General features: G+C 42.5%; 1 protein-coding gene and 1 long non-coding RNA gene across 4 annotated transcripts in view; both read right to left on the reverse strand.

Annotated features, from left to right (window-relative positions):
• The window catches only part of aatkb (apoptosis-associated tyrosine kinase b), a 47,117-nt gene that overhangs the window by 17,321 nt on the left and 2,462 nt on the right, over positions 1-27,334 (reverse strand). The window contains exons 2-3 of one of the 3 annotated variants that reach the window (XM_071461746.1): positions 5,789-5,922; positions 29-170 (exon numbers count right to left, since the gene is read on the reverse strand). In XM_071461746.1, coding sequence (XP_071317847.1) covers positions 29-170; positions 5,789-5,922 — 276 coding nt within the window. Of the gene's footprint in view, positions 1-28; positions 171-2,145; positions 2,424-5,788; positions 6,109-27,334 lie in introns of those variants that run through there. The other 2 variants (XM_071461745.1, XM_071461747.1) reach the window with 2 other exon arrangements.
• LOC139609167 (uncharacterized) lies at positions 23,516-26,343 on the reverse strand. The gene is made up of 3 exons (XR_011685168.1): positions 26,132-26,343; positions 24,768-24,848; positions 23,516-24,504 (listed from the first exon to the last, which is right to left on the reverse strand). It is a non-coding gene; the product is annotated as an uncharacterized lncRNA (long non-coding RNA).

The raw sequence follows: 27,334 nt of genomic DNA on the forward strand, positions 1-27,334 counted from the left end.
TTAAACTGAACTATGAATGTTCACTCACCTGATCGAGCAGGTTGCTTGGCGACCGGCAGGGACACCTCAGTAAGCGGCAGGATGTAGACGTCCGGGCTGCCCTGGGAGGCCGGCGAGGCCAAGGTGGACATATCTGCATGGTACTCCTCCCCGTCCACATTCTTGAATTCCTGGAACACACAGGCACGGAAAATGAAGAGGTCAAAGGTCATGCAAAAGAACAGGTTGCATTCATTACACAGGCAGCCGGTTGGGTAACCAGTAAACAGCTTCCTTACTTGTAAGGTCAAAGACGTGAGGACACCATGATGCAAAAGTGAAAAAAACCCCTCACAAACGTGTCTTAATCTGCATTTGTGAACCATATGATGGGTCCAAATCTGCTCTGCGTGATATGTAATGTCTGACTGCATCACAACAACCTTATTCAAAAACAGGGGTGAAAATTGATGATATTTTTGCTCGAGCACTGAAACAGCTCCAAGATAAACTGAGGCAAGCTGTCCTGGCTCGGCTCACTGTTTCTCTGAGCTGTTTTTGAGACTTCTGGAACATCGTGGCGTAAACAAAGCCCGTCTGATTTACCCAAAGATTATTTGTACCAAGATTACATGTATCTCAATCCTCTGCTTCACAATTAAGCCTGATGATTTTAGTGTTGAGATACTTTCCGAGCACAAACTGGAGAGGAGTTTCTGCAACTCACTCACAGACCGTTTTCTTGAAAATATTTGGTTATGTTTTTTTTTCATATCAAATTTGATGATATTCACAAAACAATTAACACAATAATAATTACTTCTATAAACAACAGGCCAGACAGAAGAGTGATCAATGAATCCTCACAACAGGAGAGATTAATGTTTGCACAGGAGAGCTTGATCCCACTCACATCACTGATAACTCAGAGCTTTTAATATGTATTACACTTGGAAAAAATGGGACAAAACAGATGAGCATCTGCTTTGGAATTCATTTCCAAGTACTTGCTGTCCACACTGGTCCAATTAAAATCAACATATGGCAAAAGTAACATGCAAACAAAGAGGTAACATCTGAATTAGCATGCTACACTGAGGCCTGGGCTGGATGAGCAGTGAGGAGCCCTGAAGGAATCCTAATGTCTGCTGATCGTAGTGATCGCAGGATAAGAGGATGAGGAGGGGAGGGAGTTGGCTGCATCCACAAACCGGATGTCAGAATAAAAGTCTCTTAGTTTGGAGCTGGAGAGCAGCAGGGTCGCAATGCTGGAAAAATGTGACCTGCTGCAGCCCTCTGCAACACCCACACACTCACACACACAGACACAGAGAGACACACACACACACACACACACACACACACACACACACACAAGCACCTCCATCTCTCACTTCATCCTGTCCCCCAAGAATGAATGCACGCTCATGCAGGCTGCACACCCTCCCCTCAGCCTCACATCCAAATCTTCACACGGCCCTGCTCGCCCTTCCCGTTTAACATGTGGTTTCACTCTTCACATTGACACACACGTCACACACATACATACATACATACACACACACACACACAAAGACACACACACCAGTTACTGAACAGAAGAAGAATCTCTTACTTTTCATACATCCTGCAGTAAAAGGTATAAAAACTAGGGCAGAAAATTGTGATTTTTTCTTTTTTTCAAATAATCTTTCAATCCCTTACTCAAGAAAAATGTGAACAAATGCAAGAAAAATTGCTAATTACAATCTGATACAATGCAAAATGAAATCTTCAAATTACTTGTTTGTGCATCAGTCCAAAAGCAAAGCACAAAAAAGCTGAAAAATATCAACTTTGAGAAGCTAAAACCAGAGAATGTTTGGCATTTGGGTTAACAAAATGTTCACTTGATCCACTGATCAATCAGTTGTCTAATCTTTTCAGGACTGAGTAAAACAATTAAAAACAAAGCAGAAATGTGCTCACACTTTGCTTTTCACACAGAAATCTGCTAAAAATATGAATATGAACATGATTCCATTCTTAAGTTTTTCCTCCAACAACCTAAAATATTTAAAGATCAATGTTAGCTTTGTCCTTTTAATCCCTCTTTCTTTCTGAAAGACTCCTGCTGGTAAAACAATCAGCCCACAGCGTGACCCCACAGTGTCCCTGCCAGCTTACCTTTCCTCAGAGTCCATAGGTGAGGATGTCAACTGGCCTCAGCTTTAGTTACAGCATCTCAAAGTCTTTCTGCCTTTCTCTCAAACTGACACATATACAGCCACACACACACTCACTGCCCCCCCAGGGCTCCCATCGGTGCAGGGCAGCAGGAGCTTGGTGGTGCCAGGGAGAGCGGCTGCAGAAAGAGGCATCATCACTCTGCAGAGAGAGTCTCATTGTTGAGTCCACAGAGGAAGATGAGGAAGAGGAAGAGGCTTTGTAGCGGACCACTGACTCTCCCTGGGACTGCTGGGGATGGAGGGATGGAGGGAGAGAAAATGAAAAGGGGTGGGGTGGTGTGTGTGTGTAGGGAGGGGTGGGGGGGTGGGGGGGGCACTATCTCCGGTTGTCTCTTGAGGGAGAGGAGAGAAACTGAGCCCCCGCAAAAATGTGAGGGAGAAAAATACAAGTGGGAAGAGAGGGGAGGTGGAGGGGTGTGGGGGTCAGGGGGTGGGGGTGTTCACATACTATACGTGTGATATCACTCTCTCTTCCTCTCTTTCCCTCTCTCTCTCTCCCTCCCTCCCAAAAGCCAAAGAACATCTGCGGGGCAGTCCCCTTCCCCACACCTATTTTTTTTGTCAACACTATACTTGTGAGGACCACCCACTGAGAGCTTTCCTCCGTGACCCTTGAACCTGACCTTCAACCTCAACTTGACCCAAGTCTGATCCTTTTCGTTTAATACTTTTGCAGTTAAGCTTAACATCCATCAGGCGACAGAACCTCTTTATTTTTACCCCACAAAAGCTCCTTAAACTTAAGATTTGAAGGGAAACGTTAGAGAGTGACAGAAATAAATTGTTGGCCCAAATGTTGCTTTTGTGCTTCAGGCTGCTCTTGTATTCATGATAAAGAGTTTTAATAACATGATTCAAGGTTGAAGTCCATTATCACTCAACCTTACAAATTAAAAGAACTATGAGGCGCTGAAGTCAGAGGCTGTGTCTAAATGAAGTGGACGACTGAGACACTTATTTATTATTCAAAGAATATTTCTGTTGTATGTCTGCTCTAATTCTGTCCCTCAAATGGACTGACAATTTTAACAAGGCTCTTTTGGCAAAGATCTAATTATTTATGTTGGTTTTTCTTTCAAGGAATAGTTTGACATTTTACGAAATACCTTTAATTGCTGTGGGTAAATATGAAGCTATAGCCAGTAGCCAGTTAGCTTAGCTAAGTTTAAAGACTGGAAACAGGGGGAGATGCAGTGCTGTGGCTTTCATTTGGAGGCTACACTGAGTCGCTATCGGAAAGTGATGTGACAGGCCGGAGCTAGCTAGTTAGCGTGCTAAATGAGAGGCAAGAGTTAACGCTGGCGTTGCTTTCCACCTCTGGAATTCACTGGTAAGTAAACAGCTGTTAACGCTAATATTAGCTATGTAGCAAAACTTACAAATAGCTCCTTTAAGAAAACAAGCTTTTTCACAAAAACTGAGAGTGACCAAAAGAAAAGAAATAATTATTTTCACACTTCACACTACTTTGTATATTTTTACATGATATGAGCAATGAGTCATTTTAAAGAATATATCAGAAAAGATTATTACTGAAAACTTTAAGAATTCAGCCTCAGTCCAAAGCCTGAACTAACCCCTCACAGCAGTGAGAACCACTGGAGGAAGTTCCTCATCTTTTTGTTACTGTTTGTAGAACAGACATCTTTTCTCTCGTCTCCTCTTGAAGTTTTTTTTTCTTTAATATTTTTTCCCCCTGAAATTCCCTCTTCCTGCTGTGGGAGAGGCTGTGTCTAATTCCAGATGGGGCCCCGAGGCCGGATGCACTGCGGGCTCATGGGTATGCCCTTCCTCACGCCCTCGCGCCCTCTCTCTTCCCCCTCCTCCCACCCTGGCCCCTAACTCGGACACACCCTGACAGGTCCGACCTGGGTGGTCCACTCTGCCACTGACACAGACCAGACACGAGGAACATCCTCATACATACAGTATGTGTTTGACAGATGTCGACGTCTTGGATGCAGCCAACAACAAGACACTTAAGATGCACATTTATAAACAAATACAGTATTCAACAGAGAACAGGATGTTATGTAATATGGCTACAGACACTGCTGTGATCAGCGCAGGCCTGTGTTTCTGAGGACACATTAAGAACAGCGAGGAAATGAAAGAAGGAAAGAAAGGCTGAGGGTGCAAAGAGAGTGAGCAGAGAAGATGGAGATGAGCCCAGAGGCAAATTAACGCCATTATTAAAACAATCTTACATGCCCCTGACTCTGTGAGGATGGGCTTCATCACGTGGTCCTCTGCACAGCATCACACTGGGATTAATGTTTCTGCAGCTTCCTCTGAAGCGAGTTGAATTAAATGTTCATTGCTTACATAATGTTACAACATAAATTCACAAGTTGAGGAATAAATCATGTTATTCTCACAGTTTGGAGCGCTGAGCAGGAATATTGAATACATGTCGTGGAAGGAAAGAGGTAAAGGACAATTTTTAGCTTTGATTAATGTGTTGATTGTTTTGTTTTCAATAATTCATTTGTCATTATAAATTTCCAGAGCCTGAGGTCTCCTCTAATCTTTTGTCTTGTCAAACAACAATCCAGAAAAAAAAGATGTTCAATAACAGAGACTTAAAACAAAGAAAAGGTGCAAATCTTCACATTTGAGAGGATGGAAACAGAATATTTGACTGAAATCAGTAACTATTGAATAGATAACTACTACTTTTTTATCTAGCGCCATCATCAGGTCAATATTTTAATTTGTCCAATACTTTGGTTTATGACCAGAGACTGAGAACAGCCCCACAGAGCCGATAACATGACTGTAGACTCCAAGTCTTTCTGCTTGATAAGACTAAAGGTCCCATGTAATATAAAGGTAGATGACTAAGGGTGTTTGACAGCTGCTTGTGTGCCAAGAGCCTCAACAATGGGACGGCAGAAGAGAGAGAAGAAGAAGAAAAGAAGAAGACTGCTTGAATGCATGAAGCGCATTCATCACCTCTGTTCAAGTATCCACAGAAAGAGACTTGATGAGAAACACGAAAATCTCCACAGGGTAACACGTTTAAACATGTACACACAGCACAGCACGTAGTCACACACACTCATTTTTTTCTTTAAATGCACAATCCACTCCTTTAATACACACACACACACACACACACACACACACACACACACACAATCTTTCTTGCTCCCTGTCCTATTTTCTTTGGCGCAGTGACCCATTTCAGCGTGCTGCTCAGAAATGGGGTCCTGATGATGGTCCTGAAAAGCTGCAGGCCTCCCGCCGCTCCGTAAACACAGCCTCTGCCACCTTTGTCTGCTGGTCTGTTTACCTCCCATCAACATCTCCTAAGTATAAATGGATGGAGACCTTCCGTCCTGAACATAATGGAGCAGGGAATGTTCTGTGTTTGGGCCATTTGCAGGACCGCTCATGGGCAAAGAGAGTTTGAGTGCACATCTCTAAGCAAGACTCCATAAACACTCGATATGATTTAATGAGTCTGTGTGTTCGAGGGTGCAGAGGTGTGTCGGTTTGTCCTCATGCCTCATGTTTTTTTCATATTTGATGTGGAAGTTGGTGAGAAATGTTCTGCACATCAGCAGAATGACCCTCACCTTAAAGCCGATTTTGCCCTTCTTGCAGCAGAGGCAGGCCAGCATGAGGAAGACGAAGGTGAAGAGGCCCGAGAAGGAGATGGCCACCACAGCCAGGGACGAGGACCAGGACAGCTCACTCAGCGGAGCACCATCTGCAGGACACAGCAAGTGGTGAACATCAGCTGAGGCACAAGAATCCGCCACAAGACAGTGTTGTTTTTGTATATACATGTGATCTGATGCATATTAAAGCACTTAGGACATAAAAGAGCAATTAGAGTACAACAATAAAGGGAAGTGGTCTGTTGCATCATTTCTAATGCAATATAGAGTAGCTAAAGAACTTACTGTCTTCTCTGGAAGGCTCATATTTTCATTTAGAGACATTTACATGTTTGATTTATAGCTCGGCATCATGTTGTTGCTCAGAATGAAATGCTCTGGAACATTATAACCCTGTAGGTTTTATCCAGCACACAATGGACCACGTTACACCCTCTGCTCAGAAAACAGGCTAAAAATGCAGGTGTTGCTTCATCAGCTGAAGAGGATAAAACAACACATGCAACACAGACAGGTCTTTTGCACTAATTAGCTTTTTTTTAACCAAATGTTCAACAATGTGAAAGAGAACTAGAAATGTATATGAACTCATGCTTTCATTGTTGTCATGTCCACTAAGATACTGACAGTGTAACATTTCTTGAAAACATTAAGAGGAATTTTCCCATCGTTGTTTTTATAGTATTTTCTGGGGTGTTTTATGCTGTAACTGGGGAATTGACATTAGAGACACTGGAAATGGAGGGGGCAGAGACAAAGGGAACATCATGCACCAAAGGTCCACAGCCCAACTTGAACTGAGGATGTTGTCTTTCATCACTGGCACCACCCCCTTTATCAGCTGTTCTACACCTGGGTCTGTTTAATCTTTTATGGTTTTGTTTTGCTAAAATTATTGAAGAAGTCCAATTATTGTAGTAGTTTACAGAGAGCAGCCTCTGGTATAACCTACAGAGCACACATGTTGGTCACCTTCCACAATAATGATAATAATAAAAAAAATAATAATAATGACAAGCTTTACAGCACCTTTACGAGTGCTTTACAAGACAAGATAAAACTGAGGATAAAAAATTTAAAATAAATGATAAAATAAACAAATGTAAAAATGTTTAGATGTTTTACTACATGAGGAGATTTAAGAGAAAAAGTGCAGTAAAAATGAGGTAGAGCATTGTAAAATCAATAATCAATTAATAACAGTAACAGAAGAATGACTTAATATGATAATGGATTTAAGAAGTTAGATGTAAATTCACTCCCCAAGCCCTGAGGAAGCACAACATGTCGCAGTAGCTCATCTTATGGGTTCAGAGGTTCAGTGGCTTCATTTAGACGCATCTCGAATGTCAAATGTAAACATCAGACTCTCTCAGTAAGTGATCCTGTGGAGAAATAAACACCGACAGAGCAGCAGTGGAGAAATAAGCATTATTAAGATTATTTCTGGGACATTTTTGACCGAGTCAAAAGGTGAAAGCAGAGAGAATTTACTTTCTTATCACAGCTTTTTGTATGTGATGTATGTGATATTTGGTTGACTCCTTTCTCTTGAGCTTTGGTGATTATTTTCTAATATTTTATCATGTCAGTAAATGAACTCCTGTCTCCATGTTGTACGAAGGTTGATGGACTGTGAAAACACCAGGGACAGAGATGGAGATAAGTGCAGGAGTTCAATGATCTGTCCCTGACAAAATCTGACGGGATATATTTTAAAATATACTGAAGTCTCGTCAGTTAATCTAAATCTAAAGAAGGTAATGTGCAACCACGGCCCCCAGCTGGATGTCTTTAAGCAAGATTTATCTACAAAACAAGAAATGTGTTGGTTTAATTAAAAGTGAGATGCGAGTATAATAATGATGCAATATTAATTCCGTTTATTTACAACACTTACACTCTCTAGTTCCTCTTCTGAGGCTCAGCAGAGTGGATTTCTGAGTTATTATCTTCAGGCTCTCTCTCTCTCTCTCTGAGCCTCATTCTGTATCAGCGAAGCCAATTTTCCGAGTTTAGTGGTTTGAATTATCCTCAATGTGTGCTGCGTGCATGCTGCCCAGTATCATAAATAATATCTTGTTCCCAATTTTGGGGGCATTTTTGAGCAGTGGATGATTTATTTTTCTCATTCTGCGATGGCTTCCGAAATGCAACGGTTACCAGGGAAACAGATTGGACGGACAGCCATGCAGGATTGCCTTCAGCTGTAAATCTCTCACATCGATTTCTGCCAATAGCAGTGCCACCCAGCTCCACACACACACACACACACACACACACACACACACACACACACACACACACACACACACACACATAAATAATAAACAGAGCACAGAGAGTCATTTCTGCTGCCAGTTTGTGCTGATCCTCTGAAAGCTGCTGCAACTGGCTCTCAGTGAGTTTCAGGCTCTTAGTATGATTTGACAGAGAGAGCAAACACTGTTTTTTAGGAGCCAGCAGAATGTAGGAGGGGAAGGGAATATTTGAAAAAAAAAAAAAACAACATGCAAATTTAACAGTTAAATGCAGGATTAGTTGGTCAGCTCAGGGGGTTTTGGAACACAGAGTCCTAATCTGAATTTTTTTTTAAAGCAATGGTCCTGTTACAGTGTCCATAGAAAGCGCAATATGATGCCACGTGAAGCAGAGGGGGAGGAAGTTGCTCCATAACCATTTAGTGCTTCGAAATGCTAGACATGAAATTCAAATTTAATTACTCTTTATTTGTCAGGGGGGTAATTACAGAGAGCAGAGGCATTATATATCTCTGTTGTGGTTTATTTAAAGCTCCCTCACTTACAAACCCCATCTCCTCCAGCAGCACAAACGGGAGACTGTGACTGGGGATGCAGCTCGGCATTAATATTTGAGAAACACGCTACAGTCCGAATGCAGGCGAACAGAAAAAACACTGCATTTAAACCCAGATAATACACTTGTACATTCATATTATGACTGTTACATCCCTAAAAACACTACTGTAAAGTTTATTCTTAATGTGGGAACAAACCTCTGTATAAATCACACAATTCAAATTTATATTTATGTAATAATGATGGTGATAATGATGATGGTAATATTTTTTCTATTGTCACTAAATCCCATTAAAATACAACAGCCAACAATGAATTGATCCTACTCAAAGCTATCATCTGTGTAAAGCCTGATACAGCTTCTGATATATGTGGTCCACTGAATCCACTACTGTCCCGAAAAATTCAACCCCAGCCCCGGTCGTCAGTCTCAATCCAAGTCCTCACTAGACCACCAACTGTAGATTTTTCCGCAAATGAAAATAGCCCCAGACAAATGTGCTATTTTCTCCTGTTTGATTCACACTTGCTGAGAACAACAGTGTGCAGCCGCTCTAGCTTTTTGACACAAGAATCGATTTTGCTCAAGTCAGAAAATATTGACAGACAGACTTACGCTTTGCTGATTTTGGCACATTTTTTCTATTAAAATGTTTAACTTCAGTGAAACCTATTGATCAAGTTTATCCAGAGGCGGCAAGGCAAATTCATTTGTGTAGCAACTGTCAGAAACAAGGTAATTAAAAAAGTGCTTTACATAAGAACTGAGGTAACTGCAGAAAAATGGAGAAATCTGGAGGAGAAAGAAAGAATTCATATCTAATCTTATGCCTGAGCTGTTTTCCAGCAGAGTACCCACAGAGGTTGTGTAGGCAGGTGTAGAAAACACTTAGCGTAGCTCAGTACAGCAGCTAGTAAACTGGCCGGCGGAGGAGTGTAAAGGAGGAAGAGAAGTGTAAGATTATTGAAATATATTGGTGCAGTCATGTGATGCCGTCGTACGGGGCTGACCAAGATTTGGTCAGTCAGCAGCCTACAGGTAAAGTGCTACATCCTCTGTGTAACTGGCTGAGATGAGCTGGACCCCCACAGAAACACACACAAATACCTTGTTGTTTAGTTCCCTTCCCTAGCTGTGTGAAATCAATAGCATTGACTGCTAATCTCAGAGAAATAGAGAGGATTTGCCCTCCTGTTAGCCGTAATGAGCCTAGATCCAAAGAGACAAATGTGTTGTGCTAAAGGTCGACTGCTTCCCAAGGACAGTTCCCTCCTGAGAGCTTCATTAGGTATTCGCAACAACACAGATTATAAGACCCTGTTTACAGGGAAACACACAAGGTGGTGGACGGACATTTTCCTCTCCTTTTACTACTTGATGCTAGCAGCTCGAGTACCATATAGCTCTCAGCTACTCAGAGGTGGTAGCCATTTTTAGCCTCCCAAGGCAGAGAGCTGAAGCACATCCTGATGACTAAATGATGAAAAGGGAGCGAGCGTCAGAAGAGGAGAGGAGAGAAGAAAGGATCTGAGGAAGAAGAAGAGGTTGAAGAGCTGTGTACTCTGCAGCGTCTGCCCCAGGAGAGTCTCCTCAGCACTCAACGCAGAAACTCTGCGAGCTGAAGAGCAGCGACTTGAAGTCTACCCGGGAGCAGACGGAGCCAGAAACTGCTGTGGGTTATGAAAAAGACTGAGTCTGTCTGACACCTCACGTGTTTGTTTCTGCCTGAGCACTGGTGGAGCTGGCTGTTTCTGCACTGTGAAGGCTTAGCTGCGGCATATCTGTGAACACATTTGCAGATACTGATACTGAAACTCTCCGCAGGATGACACTCCTCCACAGCCTGTGAGCTCTGTGCTGAACACCAGTTGGTCTGTAGGCTGGATGAGACTCAGTGAGGACACACTGGTGGAGAATAGTTCGACACTTCAGCAAATAAGCTTAATCACTTTCTTGTCAAGTTAAATGAGAAGACTGATGCCGCTGTCGTGTCTATGAGCTAAATATGGAGCTGGAACAAGCAGGCCACGAGCTTAGTTTAGCCTCTGCTGGTTGCCTGGCAACCTTAAAGCGACAACACGACTCCAGGAGGTTACTGCACCTGACTGAAAAATTTCTGTTTGTATCTAAATTAAACAAATAAGACATAATGTGTTGGTGAAATTTAGAGATGCTGATAGGAAGACTTTTTAAGCTTTGGACAGAGTCAGGTTAGCCGTTCCCCCCTGTTTCCAGTATTTGCTAAGCGAAGCTATTGGCCAGCATACAGGTAGTAGAGCAGTTTCAATTTTCTCATCTAATTGTTGACAAGAAAGTGAAAAGGTGTAGCTCCCAAAATGTTGAACTAAGAGATCTGATCCAATCACCCGCTAGTCTGAAAATGGTTCTTCACCACATAAAGCTTCTATTTGTAGGTTTTACTACTGCTACTAACCAAAGTTAGCACTGTTAGCTGTTTACTTACCAGTCTTGCCAAGAGCTTCAGCCATCATTGCTTTTATAATATGTGAGGTTATAATACACCTGCTGTGCAGAGCTACTTCTTCGGGGCGGCCTAGACACTACCATGACTAAGAAACATGGTCCAAACAGGCCACAGCTAGCAGGTTAGCATGCTAAGTTCAGAAGAAGAAAAGAAGTGACAGAAATAGAAGCAAAACAGAAGTCAACATTGGTGTGACTTCTAATTACACTCAATAACTGAGATGCTGCTTCCACCTGCGATGTGCCATGTCTATCAGCAGAATTCAGATAATGAGAACATATTTTAATACCAGGTGTAAATACAGAGACTCATGGACTGGATGTCATCATCCAGATCTCACTTTCAGATACAGATTAGATGTTAGTACCTGGTCTGAATGGAGCCTTACTGACACACAGACCTCAGTCTTACAGTAAGCGAACAGCCTGGAGGTGGCAGTGCTAGCTCAGCAAGTTTTGTCAATGACAGTAAGTCTGAGCTAAGTCTGTATTTTCTCTCCTGTATGGCCGAGCAAACAATAAATAACTAGCTAACTAAATAAATAGCTGTCTGCACTGAGCTCTGGCAGTCCAGTACTGGTATGAGTCACGGTACTGGTGTGACTTGTGGCCTGTCAGATAGACTCAAGTGTGGTTGACATGTTTGGCATTTAGATCAGAGCTGACACACTGAGAGGAGTCCAAACTCTTAATCCCGTCAACATACTATGCCGACAATCGGTCTGTTTGTGGTGCTCCACTGTGGCATTAGCTGTATCTACTAAGTGCTTAAAACAATTACTCTACCAACAGACAAAGCTTTATTTCTTTACTGGCTTGTATAATTGCTCCACAGGGAGTTATTCCAGACCAAATTCAGCCATCACTGATCAGTGTGTCACGACTGTTAAGCCTGCTCCATTCAGATAAGCTGACTGGCCATTACAGAGCAAATGATGCCCAGTTTTATGCAGCAGCTGTGGAATAGAAGTGTCACACTTCCCTGTTCAAGCAAAGCCAGGATGTATACAGCACTGGCCCAGCTCTCCTCTTGTGCCCGTTGCTCATATCTAGCTGAGGGGCATCAGCGTATCCAGGGACTGCTGACACCCTTCACCCATCAGCAGCACCGGTCACTGTCCTTGTGACAGCTAAATTATCTAAGGCTCAGTGGAGAGAAAGGTGAAACCACCTGAACTGCTGGAAACTGGCCAGAGGGATGATTATATAAATTTGATCCCAATTAAGGATGAAAGATACAGAGAGAAGAAAGGCCAGAAATGAAGATATTCATTCCCTAATGTTGCAGACATCTGTCTGAAAATCACTGTTCCTCCGTTTCATTAGCAGTCTTCTCCAAACCTCTGTCGTTCATACCCAATCAAAGATAAAATAAATGTTAATTGCCAGTGGTCAAAAGCAGTATGATCAAAACAGTGACTGTGGGACCCCTGATGGACGAGACAGGACTTCTCTCTTTGATTTAATTTAAGATAAGAACATGTTAACCAGAGAACTGAGATAAAGAGAGATGAAGTGACCTGCAGCGTCTTGTAAAGGTCACTGCAGAACACAGACATCAAACTGGGAACAACCTGACGCATTCTACACTATTCTGTATAATCTATAGAGTTTATTTCAGCCTGTGGACTCACAAGCATTTTGTCTGTTGGAATCACACCATGCAGAACTGCTCGAACTGCAATTCTTTATGAATCGTGGTAAATCCCTGTGAAGTTCTTTACTGCTCGGCTGTGAATTCTGGGATCTCCCCTGCATGCTGCATCAGGAGCAGGAGCAAAGGTTTCAAATGTGAACGCTGGCAGTCAGGTGTCAGAGTGTGAACCATCAGGAGAGTGATGTCTGCAACCACAGACCTGACAGATAGAGAAATAACAGCCTGCCTAAAGTGCTGAGGGATGTTTTACAGCCTGTGTGTTCATGTCAATTCGTCTTCCTGTTTTCTATCCCCGTGACAACCAGTTTCACCTTTAGAATGAGGTTATTCGGCCATTTTTTTGGCATCTTCAAGGGGTTTGTGGGTCATGATTAAAACCCTAAAACCAGTTTTTTAATCCATAACATAACAACTACAAAAACCTGCAATTTAAAGGTTGGCTTTGTTTACACCAAGCTGAAACCATGCTACTATAACACAAGCAACATTTATGGCTTTGGTGTGGGTGGGAAAGTGACGTTAAGGGGTTTTACTCCATAAAATAATTGGTTTCATGCACATTATGCTTAATTTACGGATCCTCTACCTTTACAAATACAAAGTAAACCTCAGGCTGCACAGTAGAGGGTTGGGATTGGGGTCAGGAGTTAAGAAATAGATGCAGTCAATACAAGCTTCTTACAGTATGCATTAACCGAAACCAGTGACAGAGACAAAGCTTCTCCACTCACAGCCACCAGTGCAACTAAATCAAAACTGCTGGCAACGGTAAAATAAATCATTGCTCCCCCTCTGTCTTTGTTCCCCTGCAACACTACTGCTGACACCACACTTGTATCAGGCGCTGAGAAAGAGACGGGGACAGGATGACAACAAGAAGACTCATCACTTCCAAATAAGACAACAGAGGAGAGGTAGAGGATGATGGTGGCAGCAGGAAAGCAGACGGGCGGAGGGAGGGGTTAGAGATGGTTAAAAGCCCATATGGGCCTAACACATGTGAACTGCATGAAGCTGATGATCTGGTCATGAACAATCTGTGTTAAGGGCCAAAGACAAAACCAATCTGCTGTAAATACATCTGCTGGTGCAGTGACCGTCCCTCTGGTCATTTCTTCTTACAGGTAAAAGTCAGACAGACGTATAGAAAGCTAAGCAGACATACAGACAGACAGACAGGCAGATAGACAACAACTGTGATTCATGTTTGGTTAGTCATCATCAGCAATCTCAATGTAAACACAACCAAATGTTGGCGAACAGCTGCCGCGGCTTCTGACTCAAGACCAAGCTGCAAAAAGATAGAAAATAAAAATCAGCTGGTTTCCATGGTGACTGCTTCCCCCAAATCCTGTTCAGACTAACGCACATGCCCTCCTAATGCTCACTGTGCCAAGGCAAAGAACAACTTGCCCCTGACATCAGAAACTCTAAATAAAACCACCAGTTTCATTTTTTGGGGTAAGGTGGAGGAAAACATCACCTGTGCAGCTCATAATTTAATGATCTGAATCCATGGACCCAACCTGCCATGTGTCAACAGTCAAGGCTGCTGGTGCTGTAATTGTGCAGAGAATGTTTTCCTTACTCACTTTGGGCTCTTAACACCAATCGATCACGGTCTGAATGCCACAGCTTCTGTGAGTGTTGTTTCTGACCACGTTCATCACTTTAAAATCCACAGTTCTCTTCTGGCTATTTCCTGCAGGATAATGCTCCATGTCACAAAGCAAAGATCGCCTCAAACTGGTTTCATGAACATCACAGTGAGTTCAGTGAACTACAGTGGCCTCCCCAGTCTGCAGACCTGGATCCAGTAGAACACCTCTGGGGTGTGGTAAGTGATGCAGTCATGTCAGCATGGAGCAGAGACTCAGAGGAAAGTTTCCAACATCTTGTGGAAACAATGAACTGAAGGGAGGAACTAGCCAGTGATAGTGTGGTGTTCCTAATAAAGTGTTAAACATGCCAGAGAACAGGGTTAGTACACAGTAAAAAGGAGAAAAGGCCATGAGCATCGCACTGGAAAACAAATAAAGATTAGCATGTCCACCCGGGTGTCATGTTTCCACCACTGCAGCACATAAATACCTGCGACTACTGCAGCCGTTTGACCTGAAATGAATTCTGATTATACCTTTTCCCACTGAAGACAAAAGCCAGATGTAAGTGGGTGTTAGCTGATTTTTTGTTCAGTGTGAAGGGGGCTTTTAGCTGCTCATATTTATGACAGATATGACGTGAATGCAGAATTATCTAACAACTCTCAGTATGTCACCCTGAACAAACACCCCCAGAGTCACCTCTCCTCTGTGCATTCATCCAACCGAGAGTCAAATTCAACAACGTCACAACATCCTGTGTTGGAATTTGACTCCTTTCATTTTTGCTTCCTGATGCCTTTCAGTGTCTTTCATCCCGCTGCTCTCACAAACAATGAGAGATTCTTCAGCGTGGTTATAAAACATCATATTACTGTTGGTCGGACGCGTCGCACACAGGATTTGGAGGATTAGTTATTCATATCATGTGGGAGTCGGGTCTACCTTCCATCCATATAAGCAGGCAGCCCACGTAGTGTAACCTAATTACACAGGAAGCTGTAATTCGGAGCTACTAACCACAAAACACATCTCCCCGGAGCTGTCGCATTATCTCTGTTCAGCAACCTTGTACAAATAAGAGAATAGTTCTCCGGATCACCCGCATCAGCACTTCTGCTGTCAGGAGTGTGTTTGTGTGTGTGTGCATGGATGTGTTGTCGACCTGATATCTCCTGCCACGCTGCGGCAGAGACACACTTCAGTATGCCGAGTGTAGCCTCTGCTGTCTGTTTTCAGCAGCAGACGGCCCCCACCTGAGGCTCCACTCTCACCTCCCTCCCCAGATAACACACTGCCCAGGAACACCTCAGCCTTGTCTGGTTTGTTCAGCTCCGAGCTCCCTGGAGGGCCTGACGGGCAGAAATGAAGATATTTACTCATGTAATGTAATTCACTCCAGTGTTTGAGGCGCTTGATTATGTCCACCCTGAGAGACTTTATCTGACAGTTGGAGTTTCTTGTTGATAAAGATTTACAGTCAATATCAGATCATTATTGCTCACTTACTTTCTTTCTATTCATCCTTAAAGTGAAACAGCAGCTCTTGGATGTTTACACTCAGCTGTGGTAATCAGTTAAAAGTGTGTGTGACCACATAGTGAACTAACTGTGTGTGTGTGTGTGTGTGTGTGTGTGTGTGATCTGTTAAAGGTCACAACACAGAGAACAACTGAAGCTGCTACATCCCTCCCACTGACCTCCCATCACAACAAACATGAATGTCATTCCTTTGTTTGAACTCTTCTTTTCTGCATCTTTACACAACACCACTGTCCCTGGGGATGAAGGGATTTGTATGAGTGGGTTTCTTGCTCTGGAAACAGCCAAAGCTCGGTTATTTCACCCTGTGTGGGCAGAAACAGCAGTTATGTTGTTCTCCGCTTGTTTTGTCACAGAGAGGAGAAGCGGGAAACCCGCTGTGAGGACTTAAGTTTGAGCAAACAAAGCAGTGGAGATTATGTGGCTGCGCTGGCTGACAACATGACACATGGATGTGAATATTCATGTGCATTTGCTCTGAATATGATCATTAAAATGTCTTTGATAATTCTGCTGTGACATTCATGACCTCACGGTGCACTGAGCCTCATCTGTTTGGGAGGATGCTTCAGTTTGACTGAGGAGACACAAAACTGGTGAATAAAAGAGGCTAAAGAGCAGCAAATGTGGATTTTTTTTTCTTAATGATTTTGGCACCATGAAGGACCCGTTCACATTACAGTCATTTGATTCCACAGCCATACTGTGAGGCTGTACTGACAGCTGTTTTCATGCACAGTGCTACTGTGACTAAAAACATGATTCTTCTAGATCTTGAATTTGTCTTTAAATAAATATTCAGTGAACAGCCTCAGTGACTGGTATTTGTCAAGATCTTAACTTGAGATAATGTTTTGTGCTGTTACACACAGTGAAAACCTGGCATTTATCAAGGCTTTGTACTGAAGAGAGCAGCACAGGAGCAGGGGATTATGGGTCTCCAGTGCGTGCAGCTCACGTGTAGCTGAGCTTCGCAGCGACCACCGAGGCGTGAAAACAAAACAAGCCTTTATGTAGATGTGGATCCACTGTGTAATGCACGCACAGCACAGGTACTGTTAGTGAAGGGAAACGTCTGACTAATCGCACAAGGGCTCACAGGAAAGCTGGAAACACGCAGGAGCATCACATGGTTCACCTGAGTGAACCTCAGGGAGCATGAGAGCAGAGCATGAACACATCCTGCTGTTTGTGGTTCTTATCTGGATGAATCATCCCGGTTGGTGAGACTCAATGGAGCAGAGAAAATACAAACTATCACACACCGCAGACTGTGAAGCATGGTTTCAGTTATGCTTATTTGTTCCCCCCACTCCTCCATCTATCTCCTTAATCTCTGACTTCCTCCTCCCTTCTCCTCACCTCTCTCCCCAGTGAACGTTCTTCCACTTCCCAATAGCTGCTCCCTGTTTGCTTTTTCAACACTCGCTCACAGATGTGCTTTACTGGCTTCTCCATCTCTTTCTCCTGCCATCCCCATCTCCGTCTGTCTGAGGACGAATCTTGAGCAGCCACTGGAGCAGGAGGAAATCTCTTCTCCCAGCTCGCCGTCCCCGCTGGCGCTTACAGCACATAGTCAGATGTGACATCACATCACAGATGCCATGCAGAGGCTATTACATAACACACACACACCTCACACAGGAGCAGCCAAGTGCACCTCATTTTGACACACACAGGTAACATACACACACACACACATACATGCTGCAGATACTGTATGTCCATGTACAGTAGATTCATGTAAACCAGATAAGCTCTGAGATTATGGCTGAAGCAGAGGAACATTATGTAACACTATGTTTCTATGCATTACTAATGTTGGGCTAATTATTTTAATACAACTCCCCTGGATTCTTTTGAGTCAGTTGCATTTAGGTGCTGCAATCAATATTCAATAATAACAATGGATTAAAGGGTCCCATATTTGACACTTGTGCAGGGTTTTATTTGAAGTGTTGATCCATAAGAAGATATATTTGTGCTGTATATTTGTATATTGCTGACTGTTGTCTAAGCCATCAAATAAAAATAAAACAGATTTCAGACAAACACTCGGAGAAACCAAATCCTGCACGATTGGATGGTGGGTCCAGGTGGGCGGGGCTTGGGGTGTGGCTGAGAGCAGTGACTGCAATATCAACTTGTGCAGTTAAAGAGCCAGATATTTTGCTCAGGCAGTGGTGGAGACCAAAACAGAGGTAAAAGGATAAAAGCTAACATTGCTCCACTGTATGCTGGATATATAAATGGGCCACAGTGATAGACACTCAAATGTTTATCTGTTACACGCTATGGTGCAATATAACAAGAATGTAGCAAATTGACTATTTTAATGTCAGTGACAGAACAAAGTAACACATCTACAGTTTGCTAACGTTAGCCACTGTAAGCTAGTCGTCACACCAGAGTGGATTTCTTATAGATTTAACTTTTTAATTTTTATGTTGAAGGCTGTTTTATTTCTCACTTCAGAAGTAACAGAGTCTGGCTTGTGTTGTTTGCTGTATTTGTTTTGTGCTTTTGTCCTTTTAAGAGTGACACTAGCACATCAGCAGCTCTCTCCTCACCACAGCAGAGCTTTATTCTTATGGCGCAGATCTGTTTCCTGCTCCACAAAAACAAGTCTTAAATATATATAATACTGATGTAATAACATGAACATTGTGGGTTAAAACACTGAAAGACAAAACAAATAAAAAGTAATATAAGGCCACTACATGTCACAAACACAACATATACATGAGGCTTTGGAATAAAGTCAAAATTGGTTCATTTGAATGTCAAACTTTATAATGATTGTCGTTGTTGCAGATGTTAAAAGACTGACTTTCACAGAATCTGACCCCAGAACTGCTCAGATGTGGTGGCATTTATTCTCATTTTACTCTGCACATTTGCATAAAAGCAGCTTTTATCTAATCAAGTGTCTTCACGTTGAAAGGCTGCTGCATGAAGAACACAGAGACTCTCTTCACTGTCTGCTTTGTCTTTTCAACTATTAATGAGAGATGCTGGATAGGTTTGTGATATGTGTCCGCCACGATTATGCATGATCACAGGGAGCGGACCCTCTCCAAAGTGCCCCCCTGTTGTGCGCCGGGTTTCGAAAGCACGGTTGCCATGGAAACACTTTTAGTATATCAGGCTGCCTCGTTTCCATGTGTGGCTGCATGTGAAATGGCTTTATGGTTGGGAACATTATGTATTTGAAGAGCTTTTATCAGGAAATGGAAACCAAATTTAGCGCTACCTGTTCAGAGCTGGAACAAGATTTTGTGTAGTGTTTAATGAGGAAATGTGATGAACATGTAGAGGCTGTTTATATAATGATGTGGGTTCATACTCAGGAAGAGGAGAAATGTGTATTAGTAACAAATGAAATGAACGTATGTGGAGCATATATAAGTACAAACAGGCTACATGTTTATCATATGAATATAATGCTACATAGGGTGCACACAGTGTATCATGATTCCTTTTCATGTTCACTGTTCTCAGGCCTAATTGGTTTCTTACATAACCAGTTTGTGTAACCAGTGCTTGAACTGGGCCAGGGCTCACTACTACAGAGTACGAGGCATGTCTGATTTTTTCACCACGAGTATCCGTACTTCTTGTTGAACTACCTCCTAAAAATAAGAACAAAGACAGAACAGATCTCTGATTGAAAATTTAAAGCTGCACTAGTCAGTTTTTTTTATATCAACAGTGGGTCAGATGATTAAGTGTGAAAAGAATCACCATGCAGAGAATTATCACTGAGCTCTGCAGTTTGCCTCAGCTCAATGGAGCAATTTATCATCTTTCAGCACTTGTTTTGGTTTTACAACCTGCAGATTTATCATTTAGTTTAGTGTCACTGCTCTCACCAGCCTGGTTTCCAGCCTCACTAGGAAGCTGTTTTCAGTGAAAATGCCTCCATAGATTCACTGTCCACTACCTGATCAGCAGACAGACAAAGTTAGCCACTAGCTGGTGAACGTAGCATTTAGCTGCGAAAGAACCAGAAAACAAAAATAGAGCTAAAGGGAGAGCGACTGTTGCACTCACATGGGTCAGGTAGACAAAAAGACGACTCGAAACTAATGTTGCTCTGAGTTTGCTTTATGTGCACATCCAGATACTGTTTGCTAATCTGTTAGCAATATCAACTTTATAAAATCATATTAAAATGCATCAGATTAAAATGAATTCTGAATCCCAAAAGAAAAAAGACAGATGACTCCGAAGAGACAACAACAACAACAACAACTGATGAAAGATCTTGACTGACTTCAGCTGCAGCTGTGATTCCCTAACTTTGCCAACGTTAGTCACAAGTTCAAGTTAAAGTCGCACCGAGGCAGCAGGTGGTTCATCAACATCACATTTCATTTGCCTTCACTGTTGGAAACAAGACCCACACAAACACTGAGTCCTGGTCTTAAGCTGCAGCCTGCCTCAGTGTAATTAATCTCAATGACACTTAGTGTCAATTAATGACATTAAACCAGCTTTGTTGACACCTACTTTCAGAAATAGATTTGTGCACACAGACAACTATATGAAGAGCCTGTGTACTTCATCAAGAAAGTATATTAAGATGAAGAACTGTAATTCATAATTCATTAAAATAATTACCTCAACTGTTGATTTCTGTTTCTCATGTACTTATAAGAGATATAATGGTAACAACAGGGTATGTTACATGCTGATGCCATCTGCTACTTTTCTTCTATATATGCCTTGGCATGATATTTACTTGTTTTGCAAAAAAAATAAAAAATTGAAAAAGAAATTGAACAAAAAAGAAAAAAAATTGGTTGAAAATTGAAATTGAGAGTGTGTGTATCTGGAGGATTAAAGTTGTCCAGCTCAGGCCCTGTGGGGCTGGACTGGCTGTGATCAGGGAACACTGATCCAGGCCGGGGTGACTGATGTCCTTAATATTGGATGAGCTCATCTGTGGCCGAGAAGAGGCCGGGGGAACGGCCAAAACCAGAAACTGGAGCAAATGCTGTCACACAACGTGCAAACACTCACACGTCCACCCACGCACAAACAACACAGATGCTCTTTCTCTTTTCTTGCTCATCCTATGTGACAAATGTACATTATACAGTACATACAGACGTACGCACACTGTCACAAGCCAGCACATTATAAAATGTGCAGTGAATGCATAAGGAAATGACACACGCCCTCAGAGCTGTGAGTATCTCCTCACTGTCGCTCCCCATCTTAACATGAACGACCAGACTCCAGCTGCTGAAGCTTCACGTGCAGCGTCGCCTCGCTCACGTGTAAATTTCAATGTAGAGAGAGAGACAGAGAGACAGACAGATAGACAGAGAGAGAGAGAGAGAGAGAGAGAGAGAGAGAGAGGTGTTATTATTCACATGCTCAGACCTTGATCGGTGTAAGAACTCTGAAATGCTGAATTAACCTGTAATGAATGACAGCACTGATTTGGTGCGACGCGTTGCCACGGAGACGGTCTGAGGGAGCATCAGCTGTGTTATAGCTACTGACGCATGCGATGGCTCATCAGGCTGTGTGGGTGGTCAGTGGCACTGACCTCACAGGTCAACCTCCATGCAGAGCTAACAATGTTTCAGAGTGCATCTCTACGGGTGCCACTAAAGGACATAAATAATGCTTCTACTTCTTCCATGTGGAGTGAAAAAGGCTTTTTGGTCTCTGTGGTTTAGCCTCATTAGAGCATTTGTGTGGTTTCATATAATTTAATACTGTTTTGGATATTTTAGACATTATTTTGAGTTACACTGATTAATAATAGGTTTAATAATAATAGAGGACATGAGCGACAGGGCAGAAACACACGAGTCCAAGAATCTAGAACTGAAGTCCTCACATGTTTTCTCGAACAGTGCTCTGAGCGTCCAGCTGCTGAAATCCAGATGACAGAAGCTCAGTGAGTTGATAAAAATGTTGATACACTCATTTGACTCGCCTTCTGTTATTACTGTGTGCTCACAGCCATTAAGCTTTATGAGCAGCAGTGAGCGGTGCAGCAAGTGCTTTGCAGCTTTGTTTAGCCCTGGATTTTGCCTCTCAGGCGGAGCTGCATGCACCCTGAGAGGAGGACTGCAGACGCTACTCAGGGCAGAAAAGGCTTCATCATGTTTTCAGGTTAAAGAAAAAAAAAAATCAGGTCTCTATCTAGGAACTGAACATGATTTCCATTAGTTTATTATTTTTGTTTTACTGCCATTAATTTAGAAATCCTGCTTACCAATTTTATCATTTGTTATTTGGCAGATGAACACAATTCAGTACCTGCAGGTAAATGATTTAGTTGAACGACTTCTGACTTTGTCTCACCTGACGTTTACCTGCTGGGACCAAAACGAAATGAAGCTGCCTCTGTTGCAGCTCTACATTATTTACTTTTAGAGTGAAGGAAACAAAAGGGTAAGACTCCTGCTGTGTGTCCACATCGTGAGAACATCACTGAATAAACATCTATACACGCAGGGCTGCAAAGAAGACAGCAAAAAGTTGAATTAGTGGTCAAAGAAGTTAAACATGTGGCTGGTTCCAGTTTGCAGGTAGAAACCAGGTGTTTAGATGTGAACAGATGAGTGGCTGCTGCTCAGGTAGCTCAGCTGATCTGTGTTCTGTGATCTGATCGTGTTCCTGCCTGAATCTACATGAGGAGCTTCAGGTCTGTTCTGCAGTCTGCCCAGTTCTTTTACTATCAAGCTGATTTCCTCTCTCTCTCTCTGCATCAGAAAGCACTCTGAGTCTGAACCAATCACCCTGTTTCTCAGCCAGGCGAGAGCGTGGCCGACGATGAATCCCTCTAAATCACAGGCTTAACAGCCTGCTGTGATACTGCAGGGCCTGGGAGGGCCTCCACAACACAGCTCATAGAGAGATGGAAATGGATAGAGGCGGGGATGAAGAAGAACAACAGGATAGAGAACAATATATAGTGTAGATGACAAAGATGAGGTCACAGAGGAGAAAAAAATGGAAGAGAAAAATGGAACTGTTTACGATATAAAGCACGGTGTATTGACTGAATGTGCAAATGCTCTGCAGTCAGTCAGTCAGTCGGTGCAGAACTCCACTCATGTGTTGACTCTCCTTTCCTCGAGTCTAATGATCAGCCTCTTGTGTAAACAGAGCAAAGATGATAGCTGGACGTCTCTAACAGTGCATCACTCCACAGAAAATCAATTTGTCATGAAAGCCTCAGCTGAGAGCCTAAAAAGAAACCAGGAAATGAAACTATTCTCTTCGAAGACTCGTAATAATGTGGACAGGAGACATAATAAAAGATATAATAGCTCACGACTACACCAGAGACTAAATTGCTTTTATTTTATCTTATATAAAGAGGTCAGTGGTGTGACGTCTGAGGCAGCTATTATAGCTGAAGATGCACTTTTGAGATGTCCGACCTGTCAGCCTGGATCTTTGAGGAAAGAGAGAGAGAGGGAAGGATTTGATTAATAAAGAGCTGGGATTTGATTCCAACTCTCATGGTAGATGATGACACAGGAGTATTACAACCGCTGTGTCAGGTTAGCCAAATACAGTAGACTAAGATTTCTATCATTGTGTATTTTATTTTAACCATTTGAAATAAATAAAGACTTAATGGACCCTAGAGAACTTCTACAGGGAACTTAATGTAAAAACATGTGAAAAGTCAAGGGAATTCATCACATTCCTGCAGCTCCAATATTGCCATAAATTAGTCCAGCTTATTGATTTGCAGTGTTGTCCAGGGTGGGGCACAGTACCTCAGCAGAGAGTGTGACTCCACCATTTATCATCATATAACCAACACTGCCAGGAGAATACGGAAGACAAAGGTAACACTGTGTTTTAATCCTCTCATTTCATCCATCAATCATATCTACTGATACTAAATGAACAACTGCACGACATTTATGACAGTGTTACTGTGTATTTAAACACATGTACAAATCATCCATAGGCAGGTTGTCCACTGCTGAATGTGTTTAAACCTTCGTCATCATACAATATAATGATACATGATTACAGAGTGATGCTAAATACATTGATAAACGCTTAAAAATAGCCTCATATCTTCTTACAGTTACACTGTAGTGCGTAAAAAAGCTTTATAAATTATTTTTATGCTACTTATACATGCTAAATAAATCTTAGCTGCAGTCCATTGCCCACTTTCCTGTGGGAACTGTCCGTGGTGCTGAAACCAGCACAGGTGCTGCATGATGGAAAACTCATATTCTCTCCTCTTCTACCTCTATTACACCGGGCTCAGAAGACAAAATACCCATAAGGCCTGCTGTGTATTGTGGTAACAGCATCTCTCTGATCAAACACGACTTTCACTGTGAAATTTATTTGCCCTCATCAGGAGCAGCTAAAGCAGAGATTCAGGCCTGGAGACGCAGCAGCAGCACAGAGGAGATCTAAACAGGTGACTGCTGTCACACTCCATCATCCATCCCATTAGTCAGGCCTGAAACAGAGCAAGAGCTGAACTGGATGGCTGTGCAAAGCTTGCTCAAGGGCACCACTGCAGAAATCCTCCAGAGATCAGAGCAGCAGCCTGGGTCTGTCTATCAACACAGATGATCAGTGGGCGGATTAGGAGACAGAAAAACAGCAGGCTGACTCCTGGTGTAATAAAAGTTTTCATAAAACTTAACTTTCAACAGTTTCTCGTCATCATCATCATCATCATCATCATCATCATCATCATCATCATCATCATCATTGTCATCGTCATCATGATGGTTTCACACAAGGTTGGTTCTAGTGTATAAAAGGGTTGTAATCAACACAGTTTTAGGTCAAAGACTGCTGCACTTAAAAGCATCACCTTGTTCTCACATGGAAGCAGCCTCTCAGTGAACATGTAGAACATCCAGAGTAGAACATAATGGATCCACAGACCCACTGACTGAATCCAAATAACATGTTAAAGTGAGAAAAGACAAATGACACTGTGAAAATTTCAAATATATATGAAAAGTTTTGTATCATCAGTAGAAAATCTAACACTAACGTGAATATCCACATTAAACAACACTAAAATACAACATTAACAAATGCAACATTAATAAATGTATAACTGGGATATCCCATTCATTAAATAACTGTCAAAGTTGTACTGCTCCAGTATAATGAAGGGGCATCTGTATAATGAAGGGGCATCTGTGTGCATTATTTACCAACAGAACTTTTAATTAACTGTGGTCTCAGCACTGAGTCTCTGTCTATTGGTGGCACAAAAGTTGCAAACAAGTGGATTAAGCCAAATCCCACTTCATCTACAGACCGCCGGCCAACACAGCGGCTCATTCTGCACCCTGGTGCATTTCTGTACGGCAGCAAAGCGAAGGAGGGGGAGGCAGAGCGTCCTTTAGCAGGAAGCTGAAGTGCCCTTAAGATACTGAATCCCTGTGTTATAACAGACCCTGTCGTCCCTGCAGCAGGACAAACGGGGAAAAAAGAAAATTTCCCTCAAGATTAAAAAAAGATTTACATTTCATTATCATTTCATTAAGTGTTGTAGCTCCACATGGTTTTAAAAACCATCACAACAGTTTTTTCTTTTTTTGTTGTTTTGTATGTTTTCCTAAATCCACAGGGATGAATATGAGTTTACAGCTGAGTACAGGGTCTGTGACGATCAGGGAGCCTCTCATCTCTTTACATAAGGTCAGCTCAGTTGAATTATACATTGGACATCTGACTTTTGCTGCAGCAACTAGTTGATCAATGGATTCTTTTTTCTGAGCTGGCATTTTGTCTTGATAAAAAACTAATATTGAATTTGAGAATTTTCTGCTTTTCTCTTCTTCATATCATTGTTTATTATACTAAACACTCAAAATAAGCAAGATGAAGACGTCACTGTTGCTTCGGGGGAATTTTGATGAGCATTTTCTCTATAAATATCAATCAAAATAATCACTGGGTTGATATAGTAATAGTAGCCCAGACACTGACTGTCTGCATAGAAACACAAAAAATAGATAAATAGATTATTGATCAGCAGCTCAGCAGTTCTGAAACACTAAGTAGTCAATTCAGTGATGGCGTCTTTGTGTTGCATCAGGTCATCTAGGTATCAGAGTATAGTGTGTTATCACGTGTGTGTGTGTCTGTGTGTGTGTGTGTGTGTGTGTGTGTGTCATCTTCTGCAGAAACCTGCAGATGTTTCTGTCCAGTTTCTTTCACCTGGGGTTGACAGGAACTGACTGCGATCACAACAGCTGGAGATGAATTTGAACAGAGGTGGAGACAGATGAGTGGGAGTTTGTTTCCTTCAAGAAAAACAGTTTTCATGCAATCAGGGGCTATTATTCTTCCAGATTCTTACAGACAAAACAAACACACAGAGATACACACACACACACACGCACGCACGCATGCATGCACTCACACACACACATACACACACAGGCTCTTTCAGAGTGCAGAAGCTATTAGCAATCAGAGGCACGTCTGCAGCAGCCTCACTTAAGAAACTCTGGGCTCTTCAATGCGGGAATGATTATGTTCTGAACAAGCCGAAACTGCAGAAACAGAAAACACTGCAGAAAAAAAAACTCCTGTTGACAGATATTCACAACTTGAGACCACCACAGTCCTTTCATCTTTCCAGATCAGTCAGTGTGTTGGGGAGTTGTTCCAAGCAGGAGGTTTCAAGGTGTAGATCAGAAGAGAAGGCTTTTAGAGGTTGTTCAATTGCTGTAAATTGCTCAAATCCAATTTATAGCCCTAGCTTTGTGCCCTCAGCTGCTTTAGTTTGGCAACAGTAACAGTAATTTATTCTGCGAGCCTCCCTTTCAGTCAACATATCACTATGGAGTGTACTTACTTAGACTACAAACCATGCAAGCACTCAAGTGACTTTCTATCAAATCCAATGGCTTAACCTACATTTCTTCTCTGTACGAATCCAACAGACCCTTTACAACAGCCCCTGTCCCCTGGTTTACCTGCTCCTCCAGCTCTCCGCCTGTGTGCTCCAGCACCTGGACCTGGTGGTTCAGCAACAGCCTGGAGAGAGGAAGGGTCCGCTGGGCTTTCACATGCACCACATCCTGCTTCCCCGTCTGTTATGTGCTCATATAATTAGAGTGTGCCGCTGGATGTGCAGCCAGGAGCCCACTGAGAAATGTGAAATGGATAACCTGGGGCCTGGGAATCCAGCCAGCCCTTCCAGTAAAATCACCCCTTCCTCCCCCACCACCACTGATACCAGGCCCAGCCTTTACTGGGCTGTGATGTCATCCCTGTACCCGCCCTCCACACAGCGGTCATCACAGTTTGGCACAAGGGGAGGATCCAAGTAGGGACAGCCCCCCCCCCCTTTCCCATTTTTCATCCTCAGCTCTTACATCCTCAGAAGATATATATATGATTGATATATATATA

The sequence above is a fragment of the Trachinotus anak genome, unplaced genomic scaffold, assembly GCF_046630095.1.
Source record: "Trachinotus anak isolate AG129_WGS33_773 ecotype Australia unplaced genomic scaffold, CSIRO_AGI_Tana_v1 ptg000025l, whole genome shotgun sequence".
NCBI classification, from domain to species: domain Eukaryota; kingdom Metazoa; phylum Chordata; class Actinopteri; order Carangiformes; family Carangidae; genus Trachinotus; species Trachinotus anak.